This window comes from Passer montanus, unplaced genomic scaffold, assembly GCF_014805655.1.
Source record: "Passer montanus isolate IOZ18808 unplaced genomic scaffold, ASM1480565v1 scaffold4, whole genome shotgun sequence".
NCBI classification, from domain to species: domain Eukaryota; kingdom Metazoa; phylum Chordata; class Aves; order Passeriformes; family Passeridae; genus Passer; species Passer montanus.
Genome location: NW_024368818.1, coordinates 15,725,103 through 15,751,549, shown reverse-complemented (window position 1 = coordinate 15,751,549; position 26,447 = coordinate 15,725,103). Strand labels below are relative to the sequence as shown.

General features: G+C 39.6%; 1 protein-coding gene across 20 annotated transcripts in view; it reads left to right on the top strand.

Annotated features, from left to right (window-relative positions):
* DLG2 (discs large MAGUK scaffold protein 2) overlaps positions 1–26,447 on the top strand; it is a 982,417-nt gene that overhangs the window by 447,477 nt on the left and 508,493 nt on the right. For all 20 annotated transcript variants that reach the window (XM_039718578.1, XM_039718592.1, XM_039718586.1 and 17 more), the window contains one exon: positions 9,246–9,407. In XM_039718578.1, coding sequence (XP_039574512.1) covers positions 9,246–9,407 — 162 coding nt within the window. The remainder of the gene's footprint in view (positions 1–9,245; positions 9,408–26,447) is intronic.

Sequence of the window (26,447 nt, the reverse complement as noted above, 5' to 3'; positions counted from 1 at the left end):
AAGTGTCAAGCACATGCAAATGCACCTGACACAGATGTTTCTTGCTGGCCTATTGAACATCTAGTTAAAATGGACTAAATCCATCTTTCTGTTGGTAAAAATTCATAGCTTTTCAAAGAGAGAACTGATAAGAAGAATATTTGAGACTAGTAATAACTTGTTCAGCTCCAACATAAATTGCTTTGTAGAAAAAGAATTTTATCTTCAGAGTTAATGGTCTAGGTTCATCAAGGTGACAACAGTGAGATTGTCAAGTTTATGTACATAAAGCATTTGTATTTTTTTAAAAGATAGTTTCCCACAAATACTGAAAAATACTTATCTGTATACCTTCTTCACAGTAGAAGAAGCAGGAATGCTATTAAAATTTATGAGGTATTTTTATGTGTGTATACTTTGTGTTCAAAGAACTGTTAAAGGATGGCAGGGTGATAAAGTTAACCACTCACATTTAGGAAATGCAAGAATTGAGATGGTCTAAGCAATTTTATTGCAGGCCCTCTGTGGCTATATATTGTAATGTAGTGTTACAAGTATGCATCAAGTCTATTACATTTTTAATTACACTTTTACTTTTTGTTTTCATGGGCTTTCTGCATCTTTCAGTACATGGAGTGGTTCTTCATATGGCATTTTACATTCAACATATGTCTTCATGCATTATTTAATGCAAGCAGTTCCAGCTGCTCCATTATTAATTTTTTCATTAGTTTTCCTGTTATACTGACGGGACCTTATCAATGTATGGAAGTACCTGGAGGGAGGGTGTCAACAGGAGGGAGCCAGGCTCTGCTCTCTAGTGCCGAGCAGTGGGAGAAGAGGCAACAGGCAGAAATGAGGAAGAACTTCTTTAGTGTGCAGGTGACTGAGGGCACAGGATTCCATGGAATTTCTCCTGTACAAAGCCCAGCTCTCACTGATTTCAGCTGAAGGTGCTGATGCTCAGCACTTCCACAAAAACTGGCCATCTGTGGCTTGCAGGGCATTTTAAAGTGAGGAATATCTCATTTCTACTGCTGTGGAAAGTTATGTTTTGTGAAAAGCCTAGCATTGCTAGGCTACGTGAGATCTGAAAAGCCTAGCATTGCATGAGAGCTCTGGGGTAAAAGCAAGAGTAGAAGCAGTTATCTACAATAGCATTCACCTGTCTTAGCCTCAGAGCATCCTTTTGCCTCATAGAGCCTTTCAGCAGAATCTCCCTATTTCTGTGAAAAATGGTATTGGATTCCCACAGACACATAATTCCTGTGTGAAGACAGGGCAGAAGGTTTCAGCTGCAGCACACAAATGGCCTGCTGTGTCACGTGCTGCTGGACTAAATGAAAATATATGTCTTTGGTACAGAATACACAAGAGGGGCAAGCCATTCGTTCTGTGGGGTTTTATTATTTCTCTTTTATCCTTTGTTTCAGGCAATGCTAATACATTATTTATTTATAATAGTCCATGATTACTTTGTACCCTTCTGATGTAAACCTCGGGTGTCAGTTTTGCCAGGCTGCTTTCCCACCGCAGGCTTATTGGCAGGGAAACTGAGACATGGCAACTGATGGCATTTCCAGCTCTGCCTCTCCAAATGCTCAGCTGTAACCTCAGCACAGTCCCCTCCCATGACAGAAGCTACTCTTTAGGGTAGGGAAGGGGTGGAAAAGGAGAATTAGTGAGGCTCAGTTCCTCTGTACTGGGGAACTGCAGCAGCAGAATTAGAGGGATCAATGGGGGTCTACATCTAGGGCTGCATGGGGAGCTGCAGGGGAAAACAAAGGAGCTGCAGAGGCATGAAGGCTCCTACAGCAACTGGGGGAACATGGTGTGCAGGTGACCGAGGGCACAGGATTCCAGAAAAAAAAAAAATGCTTTGAGTGGAATAGTTGAAGGCTATAAAAAGGACTAAGCAAGTGATGTTATTGCAGGACAGAGGGATAGAGAAGTGGCTACTGCCTGGTGCTGATAAATGCTACAGTTTCACCCACATCTTTCCTTTGCTCCCCTTAGATAAACATTCAGTATTAGCTGGATTTTTTGTTTTTCTTGTTACTGATTTTTGTACTCTGCAGCCACGTTCACCATTTAATCCAAGCAAAGCCACCCTCTTAGGATGTCTTTTTGTATATTGGCACTTCAAGTTAAAAATCTATTTTAAATTATTGGATAGCAAGTAGCAGCCTCCAGAGGGCTAAACTGATGCTGTTAACAGGTCCAAAATGTGATGCAGCATATGGAGCTGAATACCTCATGGTACAGATTTGCATGCAGGCGGTTTTAATTAGGATTTAGAATTCCTGGAGGAATGCAGCATTCTGGGCTGGTCTCAATCTTGTCAATACATAGTGGTTTTGTTCATTCTAAAGCTCACAAAACCTGATAGATTCCTACTTTCTTCTAATTTTTTGATACTTTTATGAACTGAACTTTTTTTCATCTGCCAGCTTTATGTACGATCACTGCTTCTTTATGCATGCTTTATATAAAAGGTTGCTGTCTTTTTTTTGCTTAATAATTTTATATTGGGTCAGTTCAAAATAAGAATCGTTTGAAGTTTTATGACATTGCATAAATACTTACTTTTTCCCTGCAACATATCATAGTTCAAAGTGAGATTATGCTTTAACTCGATGGTTACTGTGCCATCTTGTGAGGAAAAGGTGCAACTACCTCCAGCTGATAAAATGAAGAGGTACTTAGCTAATGCCCATCTCACTTCTTTTTCATCATGAAAAATAAAATATTTTAGTGTTTCAAAAAAAATTTATGAGAATACCATAAAACATATTTGTTCCACTGCATTACACTTGCCTTTTTTTTTTTTTTTAACTAAGCATATACTCCCTGCTATGGGCAAAAACCTGGTGCTTTCAATAAACTGAGATAAGAAATTATACGTTTTTCTTCTTCTTAAAAAAATAACTTCTGATTGTACTAAGTGGAAAATACATGCAAATTCTCAGTATTCAGCACTGATAATGTTCTTTCTGTGAACTAATTTGGCTCTTAGAGGAAACCTTTTGTCTTCTAAAATTCACTATGTGTTTCTCAGAGATAGCACACTGTAAATCACCCAAAGTACTGCTAGCTATTACACTGAGACAGACAAAAACCTAAGTTCTGACTTCAGAAGGACTGCTTTACCCTGGAACATTTGTGAGGAAAAAACAGACTAAAACATTGAAAAGAAATTACAATGGCATCAGCAAACCTACAACCTTATGTTTAAATAATAATAATTATCATTGCTATTAAAGTCAATGTAAGTGCACTAGATCTTGGACTAAAAGTGCAGACTGGAAAAATCCTCTAAGTTCTACTACTGCTTAATGAACTGATTCTCTCTGTGACCTTGAACAAGTTTCTGCATTTCTGTGCCTAATTTTACCCACCTTTAGATGATGCACATCAACAGGATGTTATCAGTCTTGACTGCCACTTGTAAAGCTCTTGGGCTTCTTGGATGGAAGGTATTGCTGTGATATAGTGACAAGCTTGTTGGAAATCTACTTGATAAGCAAAAGAGCAAGTCATTCACAATAAGTATAATTATTCAATGATTTAAGCTTCCTAATCTACTTCCACAGTCTTGGCAAGCAGATTGTGATTTCTTCCATTTTATATAATGAGAAGAGTATTTTTTTCTCTTTTTACTCTATAGATTGATTGCAAATATTCAGAATTCAAGCTGTGTTGCTCATTTGCAATCAGTTGGATGAGTAATATTATTTCTGCTCATGATTGGATGAATGCCCAATGATTTGTGTGTACAAATTGTAAAGTTTGTTTTCCAAAGATGCTCATTGGTATGACATTGAAATTTGCTGCCTTTGGAGAGCAGTGACAGTAAAATTCAACACACTGAAGATCAAAGAAAATACCGAGCACCAAAGTAGGACAAGGTGACATTAACATTTTTGTGGTGGGATTTTGCTGATTCCTCATTTGTCTAAAGGGACCAAGTTCATTATGTTTTGTTGTTGTTGTTGGCTGCTAATACTGAGAAAAAAATCCCAGAATGCTGCAATGGTTTGAGTTGGAAGAAACCTTATCAGTTTTCTACCTCCAACTCCCCTGTCATGGGCAGGGATACTTTCCACTAGACCAGGTTGCTCAGAGCTCCATCCAACCCGGCCTTGAACGTTTCCAGGGATGGGGCATCCAAAACCTCTCTCAGAAAATCCAGTGTGTTGAACCCTGGACCTAATCTCATGCAGAAGGTGGATGATGTTTAAACAGGGAGCTACCCTGTTTAAAGGTAGTTCCCATGTCCAGGTTCCAGCATGTTCTGGCAATGGGGCTAACCTACTTGGGAGCTGCAAAGCAGTTCAGATGCTGGTTTGAGAGAAAAGGCAAGTGAGTGAGAATTAAGAAGAGGGGAGTATTTGGACCCATTTGCATACCTTGCCTATTTCCAGATTGCAGTAGGACAACTGGATCTGTAAGAAGTCATTGTCTCTTGTGGGAAATTTTCTGCAGAAATTCCTTTCCCTGTGGTCTCACTGTTAAATGGGTTCTATGAAGAATCACAGCTTGTAAAGAGCATAAGTCTGGCCCCTCCTTAGGAGGACTGTAAAACAGAAATTGTATTTGAGACTCAAAATGCTGAACTGTAACATCTAAAACTGGTAGTATTGCTACTGTTTCCCAAGATAAAACATAATATACTGGCCACTAGATAGCACACTGGCTTTGAAGAGTGATTGGGAGTGAGATTCACTCATAACTGGGTTATTTTCTCATAGTATGTGGTGGTATTTTTTTTTTAATTATTAACATCTATAAGCTGTATCTTCTATGAAGGTTTGGCTGAGTGAAAAGCAGTGTCGCTTCTTTCCTTATGTGTCTCTTGACATTTCAGGTTGTTTTCTAGTAGGTCAGGAATCTCTGTAGACCAGGATTCACTGGCTGTTTATTTCACAGCGTGTTGCAGACCCTATGACTCCTCTGACACATTTAGCTCCCTCCTTTTGCAGTCCTCTTATTGCAAGCAGCAGGAATGTGTGATGTATTGGAGTGTGGCCCAGCCAAAGAGCTGTGTAGAGAAGCAGGGATATGAGCTTTTAAATGGCAACTCCATCTGGGACACATTCAGCAGCTTAGGTCAATTTGACGTGATATAAAATGAAGTGTTTTATTTGCATTTTCTGCAAACTGATGGTAACAACAAAAAAAGAAAAAATAAACAACAAACTTTTGTAAAAATACCAGTTCCCTTTGGCCCAAAATTGAATGACAAATTCCAAGTTACCTTGATTCACTGTCAATCTGTCAAAGTAGGTTGCAAGAACATCTGTATTTTCATGCCAATGCAGTAGTCTAGGTATTGCAACTTGACCACTGCCTTTGTTGAAATTTAAGGTTTTTGACCATTACCTCTTGCTGGATGCATGTCTTCAGTTCTGTCTAGCTGACATCTCTTCGGCAATCACAGCCTTGGAAATGCTCCTTTAGACAGTAGGATGTGAGGAGCAGTGATGCTGTAATAACCTCACACTGCAGAGAGAATGGTCTCTTATAAAAAGGCACGTTCATATTAAAAATTCACAGCGGCGCACTCCACACCCCCATTATAGGTAATTACAGAGGATTTTAAATATCTGATGCTAGTTGGCAGCGTACAATACCCTGTCAGCAGTAGGCACTGATTTGTAATTTAATTATCACAAGACATCCACCTGTTCTTTTGTCAAATGAAGAGTAGCATTTCCGTGCAATCATGCTTTTCCCTCCAGAAATTTGAATTAGTCCTTAGAGAAAGGTTTCTAGGGAATGGGTTTTTTTCAAGGACATTTGCAGGACCCCATAAGAGCAGAATGAGGCATTTCTGCAGAAGAGTCTTAATTCTGGTTTGGTATTTTCAGCCTTACCCCTGGCTTTTTGCTGTGTCAAGCTGTTTTGGTTCACAGCTGAAAGCATTTCAATGAAGAGATGCTGTAGGAGGAAAGATGCATGAAAATCAATGGGTTTGGTGCTGAGAACATGAGGCAAACCCATAGAAGGATTGACCCAGAAATGCTCTAGTCTCATATTTTGTGAAGAAGGAGAGGCTGGGCTTGGGATAGGAGGGAGACAAAGACAAATAGAAGAGTGGAAATCTGTTCTGTAAACGTTTCAGTTGATGGCGCATGAACATGGATATTACTGAAGTTATCTTGGGAATGTGCATTTATTGGATAAATAGATCAATTCAAATTATAAAGCAAGTCTACCACTAGAGATCAACATAAGTGTTCTCTTTGGGAGCATGAGGCTCAGGGTGAATCAATTTCCTCTGGGCTTTGGCTCCTGTGTATGGAACAGCAACACTGCAGTGTGGTGGTGGGGAAAGGACTTACTGATGTAAGAACAAAAATATGTTCTCTCTTTAAGGCCATATCACACTGTTTCTGGCAGTGTAAAACTGCAAAAATTATCTGGCAAGAATAGCATGTATGTTATATATGTACACACACATATATATGTGTGTGTGTGAATGTATGTATATATAATCATATATGAATTACATAGAATCAAATTAATCATATATATAAATATATAAACACAGAATGAATCATAGAATCATAAAATGGTTTGAGTTGGAAAGGACCTTGAAGATTCAACCCCCTGCAAGGGGAGGGATTGCATCCACTAAATGAAACTGCTTAGGGCCCCATCCAACCTAGGCTCGAACATCCCTTACAAGGATGGGGCATCTACACACTCCCTGTGAAGTTTCATCCTGTTCTAATGCTTCATCACACTGAGGAAGAATTTCTTCCTAATATGTAATCTAAACCTCTTCCAGTTTAAAACCATTCTCCCTTCTCCTGTCACTACATGCCTATATAAAAAATCCCTCTCCCTCCATTATATAAGTATCCTTAAATACTGAAAGGTCTCACTCTGAAACCTTCTCTTCTCTAGGCTGAAAAACCAGGCTCTTTCAGCCTGTCTTCATAGGAGAGGTGCTCCATCCCTCTGATCCTATTCATAACCCTTTACTGGATCTGTTCTAACAGGTACAGAGAAGGAAATGTCATTCTTGTGCTGAGGACCCCAGAGCTGGATGCGGTGCTCCAGGTGGGGTGCCACAAGATCAGAGTACAGGGTGAGAATCATATCCCTTGACCTGCTGGCCACTCCTCTTTTGATGCAGCCCAGGATGAGGCTAGCTTTCTGGGCTGGGCATTCACTGTTGGCTTATGTCCAGCTTATCATCCACAAGAACCTCCAAGTCCTATTTTGCAGTGCAGCTCTCAATCCTTATAGTGGGAGGGACTCCACTCCTCCCACATCCACCCAGAAGATCAGGAACCTGTGAGAAGTGGGAAGTCCGTGTATATATATATATGTGTGTGTGTGTGTATAGTTTTTTGTATCTGCAAAATGTTGTCAGAAGGACCAGGACAGTGATTGTCCTCCTGTAGTCACCAATGGTGTGGCCACACTGTGAATCCTGTGTTCAGTTTTGGTCCCCTCACTACAAGAAAGACACTGAGGGGCTGGAGCATGTCCAGAGAAGGGCAATGGAGCCGGGGAAGGGGCTGGAGCACAAATCTGATGAGGAGTGGCTAGGAAGGTGAGGGTAAAGTATCTTCCTTTAGCCTGGAGAAAAGGAGGATCGGGGGGGACCTTATTCCTCTCTACAACTGTCTGAAAGGAGGTTGTACTGAGGTGGGGGTTGGTCTCTTTGCCAAATAACAACTGATAGGTTGAGAGGAAACAACCAGGAGAGATTTAGATTAGATATTAGGAAAAAAATTTGTCACTGAAAGGGCTGTCAAGGGCTGGAACAGTCTGCCTGGGAAGGGGTTGACTCATCATCCCTGGAGATATTTCAAAGTTGCGTATATGTGGCACTTGGGGACATAGTTTGGTGGTGGACTTGGCAGTGCTGGGTTGGATGGTTGGACTCACTGATCTTAAAGATTCTTTCCAATCTGAATGGTTCTATGTTCTATGATAGAGCTTCTTATGGCTTCTGTCATTGCTGTCTTTTCTCCTTAAGAAGTAGCCACTGGACATTTCCATTTTCCCCATTTCTGAGTTAATGAGATGACTCTGGTATTCTGCTCGTATTTCTCCTAATTACGTTTTAGCAAATGACTCACTTAAAAGAGGACGTCTCAGAGTAGTTGTCTTTTTAGAAGGAGTACTCACTCGATTAAAAAAATTAATTGATTGCTTGTGGCTTAAATGATCTGTGTGCCAAGCCTTAGATGTGACATTGGCTGCAGTACTATCTATTAGACTGATGGCTTCTTGCCCAAATAATATTTGGCTGGTGCCAGTCATTTCATGTATTCATTAATTATGTTATCTGCAAAGTGAATATGTGAAGGGTTGCAGGCATATCCCAGAAAAGAAGAAGAGAATAAATCATGTCACATGTGTATTCTGAAAATAATTGGCAACTGCTGAAACATTTCCATACATAAGATTGAAGGCGGCCATACACTGGAGTGGTTTCCTTAGGAGGGATGCGTAAATGAAATAACACTCCATAGCTGAGTGGTCAAAGTGAAGTGGATGAGCAGTAGAGAGGTCTGCTGCATGGAGGGGTCTGCTCTGGGATGTTCTTGTATCTGGACTTCAGACTTATTTTTCTTATATGGCCATACAAGTAAATCTTAGGCTTTTATCCAATAGCCCCCTCCTCAGGACACAGCTGAGGGGATGGCACATTTTTACAAAGCATTCTGGCTGGGGAACAGATCAGGTAATTTAATTTCATTTTTAGGGTTATATTCCTTGTTGTTACAAGCTTCATGTGGGATCTTGGACAAGCTCCTCATGTTGCCTTTCCATGGAGAAGAAAGATATAGGGATAGAACTTTATTGCAGGGGAATCTTCTGTAAGACTGTGCCTCTGTGGAAGTGTGTGTGTGCTCTTCAGCATCAGAGTACACACTGCCAAGTGGAAAATAACTCAAGTATTTTGCAGAGAAGGGCTATGGAACATTAGTTATTAACATAGGGATGTGAAACGTGATCTGACACTACAGCTTAGCTGATCAACATCTCTTTTTTTTCATTATCAGTGTGTCATCTCAAATGTCTATTTGATGGTGAAAGTCTTATGTATCAGTGACTAGCACATTTCTCTCTTTGATACAATGGTAAAAAAGAATGACTCATTCTCTCCAGAACACACGGGGAAATCCAATTATTATTGTCTACTGTATCATATTTTTTTTTGTTATTCCACAATTATACTAAAATATAGGAATTACTTCCTAAAAGCTTATTTGTTCTTCCTTGATGTTTTCTTCCTCTAGAAATATCGTTATCAAGATGAGGATGCGCCACATGACCATACTTTGCCTCGTTTAACCCACGAAGTGAGAGGCCCAGAGCTCGTTCATGTGTCAGAGAAGAACCTGTCTCAAATAGAGAATGTCCATGGATACGTCTTACAGTCGCACATTTCTCCTTTGAAGGTAGGATCCATACAACTCATGGCTTTAGTCCTCCAATACGAGAAAATGCGTGCCATGAAATGCCTGAGAAACATATTTTGTTGTGCAAACAGACAAGCTGCTTTCTGAAATCTGTCATTGCAGATTGATTTTCCTGTGGTGGGTTTTTAAGGCTCACTGTAATGGAGCAGGTGATAGTTCAGTTGACAGAGCATTGTGTAGAGATGTGAGCTTTCTGCTTTGAGTGAGGCTTTTGCTCGAGTAAAAATAATTTCTGGCAAATGAGCCTGTTTTTCTGTACATTGTGAAAGGAATAATGCAGGTTCTCAGCCTCAATATCACGGTGATTTTGAAATGGCAGACTTCCCTTCCTGATGATCCTTGTTCAGAAATTAAAAAAAAAAACCCTGTAAATGTAACTAGTTTTTTTCATCTCTCAGAAAGCTATATCAAATTCACAAGTTATGTCTGAAAAGGGAGCTCATTTGCCTCTATTCATATCCTTGCTGCTCAAGCACTTGCAGTTTTCTGTGGGTTTTGATGCAATTCAGAGTGCTGTAGAGATATCTTTCAGTTAACTAAGGGAACTATTTATAAAATGTAGAAGCTTTAGCTGTATGTGGGTCTGTTGTCCTCTGATATATCCTGCTGGGCAAAAATGTTTCTCTTCCTGGTGAACCCATAAAATAACCAAAAAAGGAATCCATTCCTGAAAATTTGTCCTTTAATAAGAATGCAGTGGTTGGAAAATATTCCTAGATCTTCTCTTGTGGAAGGAGCATAGAGGCAGTGATTAGCATGATGGGTTTTCTGTTTTAGTTCCTACTAGGCCTGGGAAGGGGGGAGAAAAGACTAATATTCTTTACTAGAGGCCGTGATGTTCTGGGTAATAGTTTTATTCTAGCAATTATCTAAGCAGCAAACAAGGCAGATGGGCTTTGCTCTGTCTGGTGCTCAAAGCCTGTGAAATGGGCACTGCTTGCTTAGCACAGTGTTTACAGCGTGGTTACAAGTGAAAGGAAGTGTTTATTATTAAAGATTGATGTGACTATAGCTGGTGTTCATTGAGCCTTCATGGAATAGCCATGCAAATGAATCTTTGTCCTTTGCTCTTGTTGGTCCTGTGTTTAGTTTGTATGTTTGTCTTTTCAGGTTTTAGCAATTTTCTGGGTTACTTACCTAACTTTTTCTGCAGAAGCCAATAGTACCAAGCAGTGGTAGATCATCTTGTTCTGAGGCTATCACTTTAGTTATTTGGAAAGGATTACCTCCATGAGGCCTCTGTCTAGCAGCAGGGAACAATCACAGACCGAGCAATTCCGGGCCTGGAAAGGAAACATCCCTGTTCCTCTAGGACTCCTTGAGTATTGTGATTACAGTGGTGTTTCTTGTTCATGAAGGTCAAAACCAGACATTATTCTTTACATTTGGAGACTTTCAAGTAAGGCTACATAATCCAAGATGAGGGTGTAGCAATGATGTCAAAAAGCTTGTTGTGATGTGAAAAGTGTCCCCAGACATGCACAATTGCCTTGAAACAGCTCCCAGTGTTATTTGTTCTTGTAACAGGAGAAAGTTGTCTGCTGCTGTTTTATGAAGTGATGGTAGGACAGGAGCTGTATAGTATTTCCTGTTGGAAATCAGTGTCTCATGCAAGTTCTCCCTTCAGCATAAGAATTTTTGTCTTTGACTCTGTCCCTTTCCCTTCTTTTCTTCAGATTCACCATGTCATATCTGCTACTTAATAGTCTCATGCCTGCCATTTCATCTAAATTTAGCTGTTTGTCTCTTCAAATGGCTTTGAAGTTCCTGCTTTCTTTCCCCTGCTGTCTATGTCCCATCTTTTAACCTTCAGCAGTGAATTAGCTCAGGAGGCTGGAGAAATTCTTCTGCTAGAGCTCATGGCATTGTGTTGCCCTTCCTCTCTGAAACACCTGCTTTGGATTCACTTTTACTGTTGGCAGTTGACTGAAATCCCTGTTCAGAAGCTTGTGGTCACAGTGACTTGCACATAGTTGAGCAATAGTACTGTGAACACTCCAAAATCTAGTCAAAATGGGTTATTGTCTTGAATTACAGACTTTCTAACCTATAGCCTGATATCATTACGTATTCTGCCGTCTTCTCAGCAGTATTATATGAATATGGCTGCACTGAATAATGGTGAAAACTGCCTCTCTATCCATAGCACACCTTCCTAGGGAAATGTAAAAGACTGGATTCTTAAAGCCTAACTGGAAAACAATGCCTACAATTTAAATATTTCATTGACTCCTGTGAGAAGTGGAACTGCTGGAATCCTGCTCTGAGGAGAAATAACAAGTAGTGTGGTCCAAATATTGTCAGGTACTTTCTTAGGAGTGAGAAGACACTGGCAGTTGCAGCAGAATAACGCTGTCAGGAAACTCCACCAAGAGCTTTTGACTTGTTCTGCCTCACTTTTCTGGGTACAGGTCAGAGAATTTGGTGAAAAGGGAATACATGTGTGCGTGAAAATCATGAGTCTGCTTGTACCAAGTGCTGAGGAATGCATTTGATGCAGTTTCTGGTGCTGGGAGTGTGACTGTTAGAGTCTATGAATGGTCAGACTGGGAAGTTCCCTTACACTGAGCCAGGGATCACATCATATCCTGTGTGCAATTAGGACTGTCCATCTGACCACTCACCCAGGCCAACATGCATGTTGGCTGCCTGGCTGGGTGAGGTTAAGTCACTGCCTGGCTGCATTTTACTGCCTGAATTTCTCCATAGGGACTGCAGCACCAGGCTGCACCTCTCCAGCAAGTTTTGAAGCAGTCTTTTGTGTTTAGTGGCTGCATGGTGCCCTGATGACAGGATGATTACCCAATATTTGTTTTGAAGTAATATCATAAAAGGAAAATGTTTCAGCATAAAAATAATCTAGTTAAGATGCTTTGGAACCAAAATGTTGTCCCAAGACCAAGCCACATGTCCATCCTAATCACATCACTTTTCCTAAGTGACTTGACTTTGGCAGAATAAAAGAGTTGCTTATTCCCATATATTTTTGTTCATTTGGAAAGAAATCTGCAAAGATCATGCAATTATAAAACCTCCCCTTGGGCTGGCTGATTCTGGCCCTCACAACTGACCAGTGCTCACAGCCATCTGTGGAAGCCGTAGGTGTTACACCTTGTCTGTGCATGCTGACTGCTTGCTGAGATCACCCTGCTCCCCAGTTCTCAGGGAACATCTCAGTTTACATCCACAATCCACCTTGCCAGCCTGAGAACAGGCTTGCATCGTTACAGGATGGTTGAAGTTCAAGCAGAGAAATCATGGGCCTGTTAATTCCCCTGTGTACATCTCCAGGTAAAACATTCCAGGGGTTCTTGAAACATTTTCTGACACTCAGAATGGAAAGATTCAGACCATATTTTTATTACACCCATGATTCAAAATGCCTGATATGGACCATGTTTGCATAGAACAGATGCATATTAATTTTTGAAGTATACACATTCTTAAAGAATTTGGCAGTAATTTCATATTTCAGATTGGGTGGCTTGATGTCTTTGTCCAGAAACACCTTTGTGAAGCTCATTGTTATTACATTATTATTAGGAAGAAATTCTTTACTGGGAGGGTGGTGAGGCACTGGCACAGGCTGCCCAGAGAAGCTGTGGATGCTCCAACCCTGGAAATATTCAAGGCCAGGCTGGATGGGCTTTAATCAACCTGGTCTAATGGAAGGTGTCCCTGTCCATGGCAGGGGCCTGAAACTAGATGGTCTTTAAGATGATCCCTTCCAACCCAACCATTCTATCATTCCATGATTCTATGATTATTGATTGCCTCAGGAAGTTGTTTTGGAAACCAAAACATAAAACTTATTTCCTTCAACACCCTTGCACTTGTTTCATGTGCTGAATAATAATAAGTGTGGTCCTCATACATTCTGAAAATCTCTTTGAGACACACAGATACTGATTATGATAAATATTGCTTAGAAATGTGAATAGATTTTCTGAAATGGAAGGTAGGCATATTTTCTTATCTTCCAAGTACCTAAAATCTAGTATGCACTAGCCAGAGTACTCCCTTTCAGTAGAAAATAATGAGCATGAGCAGTTTTTCTGCAAACCAGATCTTCTTTTATTTTCTCTGTCTTTTTTACTTTTTCACCTTATTGTATTTTGCATTAACTTTGCTTTTCTACTTTCCTGTAGCATTTCATGTGCAGTCAGCTTAGTTCTGAAAAATGCTTAATTTTAGAAAGCTTCAAACTCCTGATAAAGGTTGATCTATTAGAGTGCAAAAGATAAAATTTTCAACAGCTTAAGCAACTTTGAATGTCAAACACTGAAGTTGTGAAGGAAGTTTTCAGTTACGTGGATGTATTAACATTTGGGAAAATGCTAGCATTGCAGAAGTTTTGTTAGAGTTGCCATATTAAGATAATAAATGTTCTTTTCGACTTATGAAGGTAATGGAATTGCCTTTTAATTATCTCTTAAAGGAAAAAAGTCTGTAGTGTAATGGAAAGGGAATTTAAAATAATATTCTTGCACTTCCCCTTGTTTGACAGGAGATGGTGTAGTAAGCTCAGAATTCTTTGGTCTGCATCTGTAAAGCTTCATGCTATACTATTGAGGGTTTCCTTAGATGCCTTAGAAAGTACTAATTCAGTAAAAAGTGCCTTATGAATCCCCGGTGTTTTGGGAAATCTGAATTCAACACAACTGTACCTGAAAATCAGAGGCGCAAGTTCTGTCTCTAAATTAAATATGTGCCTCTTCCCCTTCCTCCCAGGAATAGAGCTAATCAGTGTTCATTAAATGAATGATAACTCTGGCTCCTAAATGAATCTTTCTAGTATTATTGTGATGCTAGATTTATTTTTGTTGTTCAGTATACTCCACTTTGTTAAGATAAGCTGAAAAGTAAAAATCTGTATAAGGATCTTGCATCTCCTTTGCTTTCTGGACATTCTAAACATCAGGCTATTCCAGCTATCTCCATTTCCTAATTTAATGCCAGGTTCAACTGTAAGCATCAGTAGAAATTGAGCAAAAACAAGTAACCAGGTAAATAACTATCCTGAGCTAAGTTACTTTCAAACAGAAATAATCAGTAATGATCATCTTCAGTTGCCTCATCTTTGATATCCTCATTTTCTGGAAGGGGCCACACTGGCTGTTAGTCCTTTTATTTCTGTCCCAGGATGTTGTCCTGCAGCTCAGCTGGGTTGCTGACAGCTTGCAGAAAGTCAGGATTGATGGAATGACTTTGCAGTGGAGAGAGGAGAAAAACCATCTCCACATGGAACAAATGGACTCAGCAGTCTACAAAGTTAAGGTTATCCACACCTTGGCATTTGTACAAATTGCATTACAGGAGGAGGGCTGTGTCTCCCAATGCCAGAGCACATAGATAATTTTTTTTTAATGGCAGGAAACCCTGTCTTGCCCATTACTTGAGTCACAGTATCACAGAATCATTTAGGCTGGAAAAGACCTCTGAGATCATGGAGTCCAGTCTCTGACAGATCACCACCTTGTCAACTAGACCGTGGCGCTAAGTGTCACATCCAGTCATTTCTTGAACACCTCCAGGGATGGTGACACTACCACTTCCCTGGGAAGTTCATTCCAATGTTTAACAACCCTTTCATGAAGAAATTCAGCCTAATATCCAACCTGAATCTCCTGTGGCACAGGTTCAGTTGCCTGGGAGAAGAGGCAATCAGCACCTGACTTTGACCTCCTTTCAGGTATCGTACAGAGTGAGAAGGTCACCTCTGGTCCTGCTTTTCTCTAGGCTAAACATCCCCAGCTCCCTCAGCCACTCTTCACCAGACTTGTGCTCCAGACCCTTCCCCAGCTCTGCTGCCCTTCTCTGGAGGTGCTCCAGCCCCTCAATGTCCTTCTTGTGGTGAGAGGCCCAGAACTGAACACAGGATTCGAGGTGAGGCCTCACCAGTGCCCAGTACAGAGGACAATCCCTGCCCTGCTCCTGCTGGCCACACCATTGCTGATCCAGGCCAGGATGTCACTGGCCTTCCTGGCCACCTGAGCACTGCTGGCTCCTGTTCAGCTGTTGACCAGCTCTCCCAGGTCCTTTTCACTGGGCAGCTTTCCAGCCATTTCCCCCCCAGCCTATATCCCTGCCTGGGATTGTTGTGCCCTAAGGGCAGGATCTTATAAAACTTCATGCTGTTGGTCTCAGCTTATCAATCCAGCCTGAGCAGTTTCCCATTCAGAGCCTTCCTACCCTCCAGCAAATCTACCTCTCATTCGTACTGGTGTCATCTGCAAATTTACACTTGGTCCCCTCATCCAGATCATCAGTAAAGGTATGAAACAGGATGGACCCAATACAGAGCCCTTCACATCATAAGTGACCGGAAGATTCTATGAGACTCTTTGTGTCTAGTGTGGGAAGACTGTTTTGTTTCTGCTCCAAGGCAGATGTCTCTCTTTCCCAATTCCTATCTCCTAGTGAGTGTGCAGTATCCCTTGAATGCCCATCATTCTTTTTATCCTCCCTAGTGCAGGAAGGTCATTCTGTGAAGGCTTCTGGAATCTGTCACTCGCCCTTTCCTGTGTGTAATGAAACAGCTTTTTCCCCGCCTCTGAAGCTTTCCTGTCCAGGTGTGAGTCAGACCTCACTACAGTGGTTGCTGTGCTTGTCCGACAAATTAGCAAAGATGGGGAAAGAAGCTCTGAGGATGAGCCTGGATGATTAATGATTCTGTGAAAAATGTATTAGCCTGAGCTTCCTGGAAGCTGTCATAAAGAATAATTTTTGTGTCTAAAAATGTAAATTAGGCAAGAGCTATTTATTTCATGAATTAACATTGACTTCAATAAAAATTGAGTTCTGAAGACAATTTGAATAAATAAGGTCAAAATATTATATAGCGCTTTTTTTTTTTTTTCCCAGATAGAACAGTCTCATTTCACAATTCAACAAACTTTTCAACTATTTTTTTGATAGTGAACTTTCTATAAAGACCAAAGTCGTGCACTGGTCATGGGTCCTGTGAAAACGACAAAGACCAGGGCTCTCCTGATGTTGCAGTGGGTCGTGTGACCTGTAAATAAAATTGAGGTGTTGCTGCCCAGAGCTGGAAAACAGTATAAGGAAATTCACTTCACAGACCTGCGTAGCTGTTTTAAAACACAGAATCACAGCATGGTTTGGGTTGAAAGGGACCTTACAGATGATCTAATTCCAACCCCCTGCCTTAGGCAGGGACACCTTCCACTAGACCAGGTTTAGCAATTGCAGGGAAGTCCTCTGCCCAGGCAGTGTAAATACCCCTAGCTTCCAGGGAACCAGGTTTGCACAGAGAAAGCTGATTGTTGCAGCTTTCAGCATTACTGCGCCTGACAGTCCTGTGTAAAAGTAGTTCCTGTTGTTTTCAGGGGATGTGTAAAAGTAGTTCCTGGTGTTTTCGGTTTTCTTGTCTGTGGCAAGAAACCACATTTATTTTTCCAGAGCTGCTGAGATCCCTTAATTCCTATTACTGGGGAAGAACCCTATGATAGAGATGAAGTTCAAATAGGGAAGAAAATTAAAAAAAAACCAAAGGTTGAGTTTGCTTTAATTTCTGTGGCTGAGGTGTGACAAAGAGTTGAGGCAGTGTCACAGCACAGGCTGTTCTTCCCAAGCAAAGATGCTGCATTTCAGAGGCTCTTTAAAAGCTGTGGATGACTGAGAGAGGCTGAGGCTTTGTTACATGTCAGGAACAGCAGTCTGAAGTTTTCTCTTGCAGTTACAAAATTAATTGGGGTTATATAGAGGACATATTAATGTATGCATGAATATATTAACGAGCCATCTAAAATTTAATCTTGCATCCTTTTCTTTGCTTGCACTGACTTCATTTCATAAGTATAGCTAATCTGCATGAAGCATTTTTTATTCCCAGGGTGGCTGAGCCCAGTAGCAATGATCTTATAAGAATACTTTTGATCACTGCCCTGATAGCTTCCTAGCTTTTGTGTTTTGGTTTTGTTTTGTCCTTCTTTTCCCCGCTCTCTCCTTTTCAGTATGCAGTCACTGGCAAAGCCCCATGCTGCAGTCAGTCCGTCCGTGGATTCCACTGAATATTCAGTAGGTTGCTTCATTAAGACACAACACTTGTTACATGTTTAATCATGTACTGCTTTTCTCTTATCTCCTGCTGTAACAGCAGATAAGCATATATCATACATCTGTATCTGTAATCTATGTTTTTTAATATAAAAATGCAATTGGATTAGAAAGAGACAAAGGAAGCTCACAAATGTGCCTGTGCCTGTTCCTCCTCTAAAGGAAGTGGCAAAAGTAGCTCTGAATTTTGATTTTATTTTATTTTATTATGTTTCAAGGCAAAATAAGCAGCTTATGGATTTGCATTTTGAGTAATATTTTGTGTCTCATTTTCATGTGGGCAGGAGCATCTTTAATTTCTGAGTCCTTGTCTTACTCTAAAGAAATTCCTAAAATGGTGCAAAAATTGAATATAACAGTGAAGAACAGTTATTAGTGAAGAACATTTTTTCTGGCTTTGTCATCACAGCTAAACCCATTGTTTTGTGTGCTTGATGTTTTGCCTTGGTTTTCTGATTGATGGCTTTCCACATGATTTATGTAGTTGCAGACAGTATCTCGTTATCTTTCTACCTTCTGACAGAAGAAAAAAGAAACCAAATAAAATTGCTTCTGTCAGTGGGTGATTTAATTGGAGAAATCTCAGCAACTTAAAGCAAACCTCAGGCATTGCAATCCTTCACTTTTTTGGCAAAATAAATGTTGTCCTCTGATGGACACAAGCAGAGCAAGCTCTGACAGTATCTACTAGTGCACTATGTGTTGTTAGACTTGCCTGAAGAATGAAGACAGGAATTTTCAAAGGAATTTGAAAATATTTTGAGGCTATGGACCCTGTTTACTTTATATGGGCCTCCTAGGTATTGAAGGTCTTTTCAAATGTTAATCTGAATTGCTGTTTCAGGAGATTTTCTGTGTTCTTGATCTTCTGGGTACATTATCCATTAGTATTAATTAGCTGATATATCTTTTATTCTTTTTGAATAGCAGGTTTCTTTTTAATAATAGTCTTGTTCTGAGCATCTTTTTTGGGTGGGTTTTGAGGATATTTTTGTTTTGTTTTGGGATTTTTTTTGTTTGGTTTTTTGGTTTTTGTTTTGGTTTTTTTTGGTGGGGGAGAGTGAAGCCTGGTATATTGCAGATATTCCAGACCATGTTGCTCACAGATAATCAAGTAAATAAGAAATTCCAAGAATCCTTTTCTTTCATTGTCTTTCTCTAATGCTTTGCATAGTACTACTTATTCCTTGCTTCCCTGTAATTTTATGAGTTGTTTTACCCTTGATGTGTTGGCCATGTGAAATACTCATAGAGTATAAAAAATACTGAGAGATGGACTGTTATAAAGAACTTGTTTGGTTTTTTTTCTCCCATCTAAAATACATTAAATATATGCAATAAATCCATGGAATAGCTTCTAGATGCTATGAACATAGGATTTGTATGTTCTGCCAGTTCTTTTCTCCAAGTATAGAAATACTAGAATATATGTAAAGTATCTGTAATGATGTTTGCCACCTTTCCAAAGTGTTTTGTGACCTACTGCTGAAAAGTGCAATAAAGCATCTTGGTGTTATTAGTCAGACTGTAACAGGAGGGATTTTTCTCAGATATGTCAGACAGGTTTAACACCAGTTGTTTCCCTAAGCTCGGTAGCTGAAATGCCCTTCTGTCAGACTTTGGCTACTTCTGACACTTGGGAATGTATTCTACAATTTAAATGAAGCACTCAAGTTCCGTGATACTTTTTCACTGAGGAATATACTGATAATTCACTCACTCAGTAGAAGATACATGTGTTTATACATCTGATGGTGTGACACATCAAAAATGTTCTGGCTTTTGTCAGTACCAGGTGTAAAAGAAAGCAGAAGTTTGCAGTTCCAGGAGCTCTGGATAGCTGCAGCCTTCAGGATGAAGAGAACAGAATCTCTTTAGTCAAACCTTATGAAAGAGTATCTTGGCAGCTTGACTAAGAAGTGCTTTAGCTATTTCCAAAAATTTTAAATTCCTATTTCTTATAGCTCTTATTTAATCTTGCTGCAATGTAGTTTTGTGGACTATGGAGCTGTGAAAAAAATCAGATTTTTGACATTTAAAAGAAAAATCTTTCCAAACTAGCTGTTGCTTTCCAACTCTTTTCAAGAATCTAGTCTAAATAAGTTTATGAGGTCGTTGTTATGTGACATCTTCACAACCTTATTATTGTGTGACATCATCTCCCTGCCCATGGCAGGGAACTTGGAACTTAATGATCTTTAATGTCCATTACAACCCAAACCATTCTGTCGTTCTGAGATTCTGTCATCTTGGTTTCAATGGCTAATTGAGACTTCTCAAAAGAGAAGATCTCTCTCAAAAATATTTTAAATGGGAAACGCCTTTTTCCATTTGGTTCCTTTCAATCTGTTTCAGAAGATCATGTTACTTGCTTTTCAATAGTCTTTTAAAATTGTTACTGAAGCTGATGCAATTGGGAATAATGTAAAAAAAAATAGCAGTCTTGATGACTCAGGTGGCTTTTTTAAGATCTGCATTGTTTACTAACTTCTTTTGTCACAGCGTTGTCTTTCCTTTCACATGGCATTGTTTCTTTTTTCCATAGTTGCTCAGTAACTTTTCCCTGTTCCTTTTTCTGAGTTTCCTTCAGGATCCATTCCTGTATTTCTCCTTCTCTTATATTTCTCTTATTTCCATTCCTACACATACACAAGGATCTTATTAATCCTTCAAGCCACCCATGAAGTACAAATTTGTACCAAATTTGTGAACGTGTAACGATTGATGCCCTCCTGTACAAGACAACTGCACTCTTATTGATCCTTTTGCTTCTTGGCTGCTTTGGAGAGCAGGAGCACAGCACTGTCTGTCTCCTATTTGTTGCACATAGACTTTAAGAACAGGTTTTCTTTCTTTTCTTGCTCCTGAAAGGTGGACTCTCTTCCCCCTGCACAAAGGCAACGTGAAATACAGTTGAATATTATCAAGTCTAGTGGATCTCAGTTGCCCACTGAAATGGCAGCACTCTGGGCAGCTTTTATTCTATTAATACTTAGAGAAACTGTGAGACAAAGAAACTGCAATCTATTTCTTAACCAACAAACTCATGAACACCAAATTGCACCTATCTTCCAAATCTGAACAGAATGAGACTTTTACATAGATAAGAGTTAGAAGTCAACTTTTTGTATTAAAATGTTTTCTGCAGAAAATGACCATATTCTCAAAGAAAGTATACCTAGCTGATTTTTTCAAAGCCTTCCTCCCACTGCAGTTTTAATAAGCATCTGCCTGAATTGCTGCAGTGGATTTGATCACCCCATAGTGGTTGAAGTTTTTTCTTCAAAAAAAATGAGATCATTAAACCTGATAATAGACTTAATAAAATTATTATAATTGATTACACAACATTGAAAAGGCTAAAAAGAGTAATTTTTTTTTACAGCCAATAAACAAATTCTTACTTTGAAGTCTGAGTCACAAATTGTGCCTTTGATCAAGTGGATGAGCAAATGCCAAGCAGGGAAGTAGAATTGCAGTGATGAGAGTATAAAGACTTGTATTAATTACTGGGAATTAGCCAAAATAGCACAAAGTTATCAACTTTACACTTTGGGAGTGTTAAAGTCCAGTTTCTGAAGACCACACCTGCATGTGGTTTCACACTGAAATTGCTGCTCTTTCCTCTTTAGGAATTGTTGGGCAGCTTGTTTCTTTCACTGCAATAAATCTAGAGATTGAGCTGATCTGAACTGAATTAGAGATTTCAGCTGAAACTGGGTTATTTTCCTAACTGCTATCTTCATAATTTTATTTCTGTTTAGAAAAGGCATTATGTTTTTGGTATTCTGGAGATGTTGATATCTACTTAAGGCAAATATGAATGGGAACAGTAAAGTGCACCCAAGGGTGTTTCTGTACTACCTATACTTTGCTAATACCTGTAATGTCAGCAAATGTCTGAAATTTGGCTTAGGTTAAAATACCTAAGACAGATTTCCATTTCTGAACATGCTGTTCACCTACTCTCTCCTAAAGATACTGGGCTTCGGGAATTTTAATCCTGTCTCTGTTTTGAAGTTCAAAGTAGGCCAGAAGGACTACTAAACAATTGTACCTCAAAGACTTTAAAAAAAAAAAAAAAAAAGCTGAATCTATCAAAAAAGGCAACAGTCAACCAGGCAGAGCATCACATCAGTATTTATCACAGAATCATAGACTATACTGTGTTGGGAGGAATCTCAGGCATCATCAAGTTCAACTTCTGGCCCTGTACAGGACAATCCCTAGAATCACACCATGTGCCTGAGAGCATTTTCCAAGCACATCTTGAACTCTGCAACACTTGGTGCTGTAACCATTTCCTTGGGGAACCTGTTCTAGTGATGTTTCTAAACAGAGGAAAAGCAGTCTTGAGCAAAGTTGTAGAGCACCAATATGTCAGTCTGTTATAGCTACTAGAGAGGTGGAGTGTTTGAATTACTTTGAACAACATAGTTTATCTCTCCTATTCTCCTTCATTACTTTGTGTACTGGGAATTTCCACACCTATGCCTTTGGTGGACTGTGTATGCCTTTGTTTAGGGGCTGTGCCTTCCTCATTTGAAGACTCCAACATCAAACTCTTCTTAAAATGCAGCATACAGAGAAGCTGGATAGGTATTTCCTAATGTCTGGATATTGGAAAAACTTTGCCACTGAAAGGGTGGTCAAGGATTGGAACAGACTGCCCAGGGAAGTGTTGGAATTGCCATCCTTGGAAGTGTTTAAAAAACCATGTACCTGTAACTGTGGCACAAGGGGACATGGTTTAGTAGCAGACCTGATGGTGTCAGGGTTGATCTTAAGAGATCTTTTCCAACCTTAATGGCTCTGTGTTTCCCTGAATAGGTTTATCTTTCAGAGCAGAATGACTTAGAAACTCTCTGTACTCAACTGGAGGAAAGAGCCATTGGAAGCACACATCTGTGGCTTTCCACCTTTCATATCCTGACTTTATCACCAACCTTTTTTTCTCATACTTTCTTTTCGCATCCTGCTGAAGCAGGATGACTCAGCAGCTGACTTCTATGCCAGGTCATTATCTCAAACCAAAGGGGATCTGAGCCAGCTTGGAGCCACACGAAATGCAGCAGGGTAGAGAAACAGGCTGAGGAAAATACAATTTGGGTTTTGTCCCATTGCTCTTTTTCTCTCACTCTCACTGTCCCTGCAATTTTTTTTTTTCTTTCTTGCTTCCAGTACAAGGCATTGTGAGAAAATGTATTTTACAAATAATATGAATGTGAGGAACTGTGAGAAAAGAGTCTGGCAGTCAGTGGCTGAAATACACATAGGCATGTGCAGCTGGGGAGAAAAAGGCACAAACTGTTAAAATATTTGAAAAGATTTTAGAGCCTACATTTTGCTACCTTGCAGCCTGATTTGACTTTGAGATTATTCAACTGCTCATACCCAGAAAACTGACATGTCTGCAATGTTGTTTAAACATATTTCTTTTGACAGTATGGTAATACTAGGGTGAATATGGTAATATTAAGGCTAAATATTAAGGCTGAATACTAGAGAATCTGCTGTAAACCTGCATGCATAGAGATCATCTCACATTTACTGGCTTTTAAGTCAGTTATAGCTATCTTAATACAGGTAATTCTGGCAATTGGAACCCAGGTTTTATTCCAGTTATTCAATTAAGCTGAAATTGCTTGTAATGTAGTACCATAATTGTAGGAGAGGCATCGTTGCAAGATGGTAAGTAGGTGAGATACTAATTAAATTTTTCTGAACTTCAATAATTTAATATTCAAAGGAGCTGCTCATTGCAATGCCTCTGGGAATTACAGGGAAGAAACTTGAACAAAAATAGCAGCCCTCAAATGATTTCTGCTGGACAGCTCCGGGTGAAATTTTGGGTTTGTTAGTATTGCTCCACCATTTTGGATACAAACACAGTGGGTCATATCCGTCTGTGGGTGAACACTCTGCAGACTTCAGTTAGATCATGTGTGGGTGGATAAGTACAAAATTTTCCCAAACACTGTTAAACCCAGGGGTGACGATGGTGTTTATATATAATCTTGAAAAGCTGTATTCTTTTATATTCAGGCTTTTGGGAAAAGTAGGTTTCAGTCTAATTTAGGCAGGAATACATCTCCCTTTGATTTTCAAAGAACTGTAAGTCACAAACTCTTTTAAATTCTTTTTGAGAATCTCATCTGATAATAAAATGAGAGGTGTGGGAGAGGATGAAATTCATCCATTCTGTAGCAACATGCTGTAGCATATCTCAGATTGTCTTATCTTTGCTACATCAAGATTTTTGACCAGGTTAGTGCAGTCCTTCCCGCTCCTGAATACATCAAAGCAGATGTGCCACTGCCCTTCTCATTGTAGCTCTTAGTAATGATCTAAGCTAGACTGGTCTGGAGATTCCTCCCTAGATGCATATTCTTTCCAAGCCTCATAATTCAATCTGAATGATGATGATGATGATAATTTAGGTTACAGTATTACCTAGGGGCTCTGATAGCAGTGCAGGGCCCCATTGTTCTAAGCATTGTATGGACAAAGAAAAGCTTTAATGTTGTGATACCACAGAGCTGCCCAGGTTAAACCAATGCAAATGAGCAAAAATTAATAGGAATTCCTGCGTATATTCAAATCCTATATATGCAGGATCCTGTTTAATAATCTATCTATTACAATCAAATTATGTCTACTTTTATATCTCAAGGTTGAATTATAGACCAGTGCTATCTTGTTACATTTATTGACTTTTTCCCGTTAGCAGTGCACAAATGCTTTGCATCTCATGGAGTGAGAAACACATGGACAGGTGTACACATTTTGGGGAAAAAAACAAACAGCCTTGGTGTTAAAGAAAAATGGTTCTAAGAATAGAGTCAGTAAGAATCTGCCATGATTGCACAATGTAGAAATTATCCCTCTCCAGCTAGCATATCACCATTTGCTTACTGTGTTAATCAATTAATGTCCTTGATTTATTTCTACACATGTTTTTAACTGACTTGATGAGCGTTACTATACTTTCAATTAGATGGGTTTTTCAACACAATTTTCAAAATAATGGTTAGTGTAAATGAGTTTACTTAATTATGGTAGGGTGAGTGCCTTATTAAAAGGCTTGAGACGTAAGTTTTGGCACTTCCTTGTGAGGTCCCTTTGTTTTTAGGGACACCTATCTCTTCTCACAAGCTCTTTCTGTTAGCCTTCTGGGTGTGATATTGAAGGCCTATGATGGGTGGACTTTCAAATACAAATTCTCCATAATTTTGTTGGAGAATTGTAATATTATTTGGTAATGGGTTTAGTGTTCTGATGCTCTATATCTTCTAGAAGTGCTGGTGGAGAGCATCTTGGTGTACTGCAATTCTATTCTCTGGCAATGTTGGGGGCTGCAGTGGCATTGGAACCTGTGATAAGATCTAATCAAGAAGAAATAAATTGACAATTTGATATACAAACATGAGAACCATCAGGGCAACACTTTATGGAAAGTCAAGATGCTGATTTGTAAAAAGTCCTTGTATTCTGGAAATGCCTTTTCTTCTTCCAGAACTGCCTGTTTCCTCGAGCTGGCAGTGTCTTTCCCAGCTCCCCTTTCCCTATAAGACATGTGGTGTGAATGACTGCTTTGACATCTCTGTCACTTTGGGGAAGGAGATTCATTTGCTGAGGGGCACAGTAGCTACCCAAGGCAGCTGCATCTCCAGCAGTCTGGGGCAAGAATGATCACGTGAGGAGAAATGAAAAAGATGGAGAAGACAGGAAATAATGGTTTTAACACTTTTAGTTCCATCCCAAACTCAGCCATTCTATGTACTGCAGCTACCCTGCAGCTCCACTTCACACTCTTTTGGCAAACAAAGATGGAGAAAGTGGTCAGGGCACTGGACAAGGGTGTTTTGCATTGCTAACATTGCTCAAAGACTAATTAGTGTAGGGGCTGTGCTAGATCCTGGCTGTTCCTACTCCAGTGACTTTTTTCTTTTTTTTTTCCTGAACTGTTAAGGCCATGGAGTAGGAATCTGCCACCCGGCTGTCCTCATTGTTTATGTTACATCTGATCCCAGCATTCTTTTGCAGATTTGGGGTAGTTGCAGGAGCAGTTCTAACCACTTTCCTCAGAGCTTCCAAAACTGTATATGTGCTTCAGGGGCAAAAACTTCTCCTAGGAGCAAAGAACTCTATCTGCTTGGTATAGTCAGTTTTACAGAGATGTGGGTAAATAGGCAGTTGGTATAATTTTATTTAATATTTTTAAGAGCCGCTGGTGGTACTGTATATTTGCAAAAGAAAAAAGGTAGACAAAAATGTTGCTCTCCTACAAATAGTATTAGTTAAGTAGAATTAGATGGCTGATGGGTAGTTAATGAAAATGTGCAGTGCCACAGCTGTTCCATTTAGAGAACTGGATGACAGGAAGTATTTATCTGTCTTTTCAGAAACTCTAGGGATGATCTTGGGAATCACACTTCAGAAAATCTGTGCCAGGTACTTTTAATGAGATAAACACAATGGGATTGTAACAAACAGGAATAGTTTCTCTAAAGGAAAAATTGATTTCTTTTAGCTTAATGGAATCTCTGAGAGTGTCAGTAAATTAGCTGTAAGTGGAAAAGAGGATCTGGTAATTTATTTGTACTTACTAAATAATTTTCATGAAGTCCCATCCCTCTAACATGCTAAGGAAAGAAAATGCTTCTGAAAAGAAAATACTAGGGAAAGTTAGAGTACCAGTGATCACAGCAACTGAGAGAAATAAATGCATCACCTGCAGTATGGCAGAAGGCTTATGGCTAAGGTTATCCCAAGACAGCCTGGACCAGGGAAAGTCTATGTGTATTTTGAAATCTTTCCTAGACTGTGCTCTAGAAGTATAAATGAGATTATTAGCTAGACATACACAGGGCAGTTTGCAGATGGGATACCATTATTTCGGAAGTGGAAAGAAGATAAAGCTGTATAACATTTAGACAA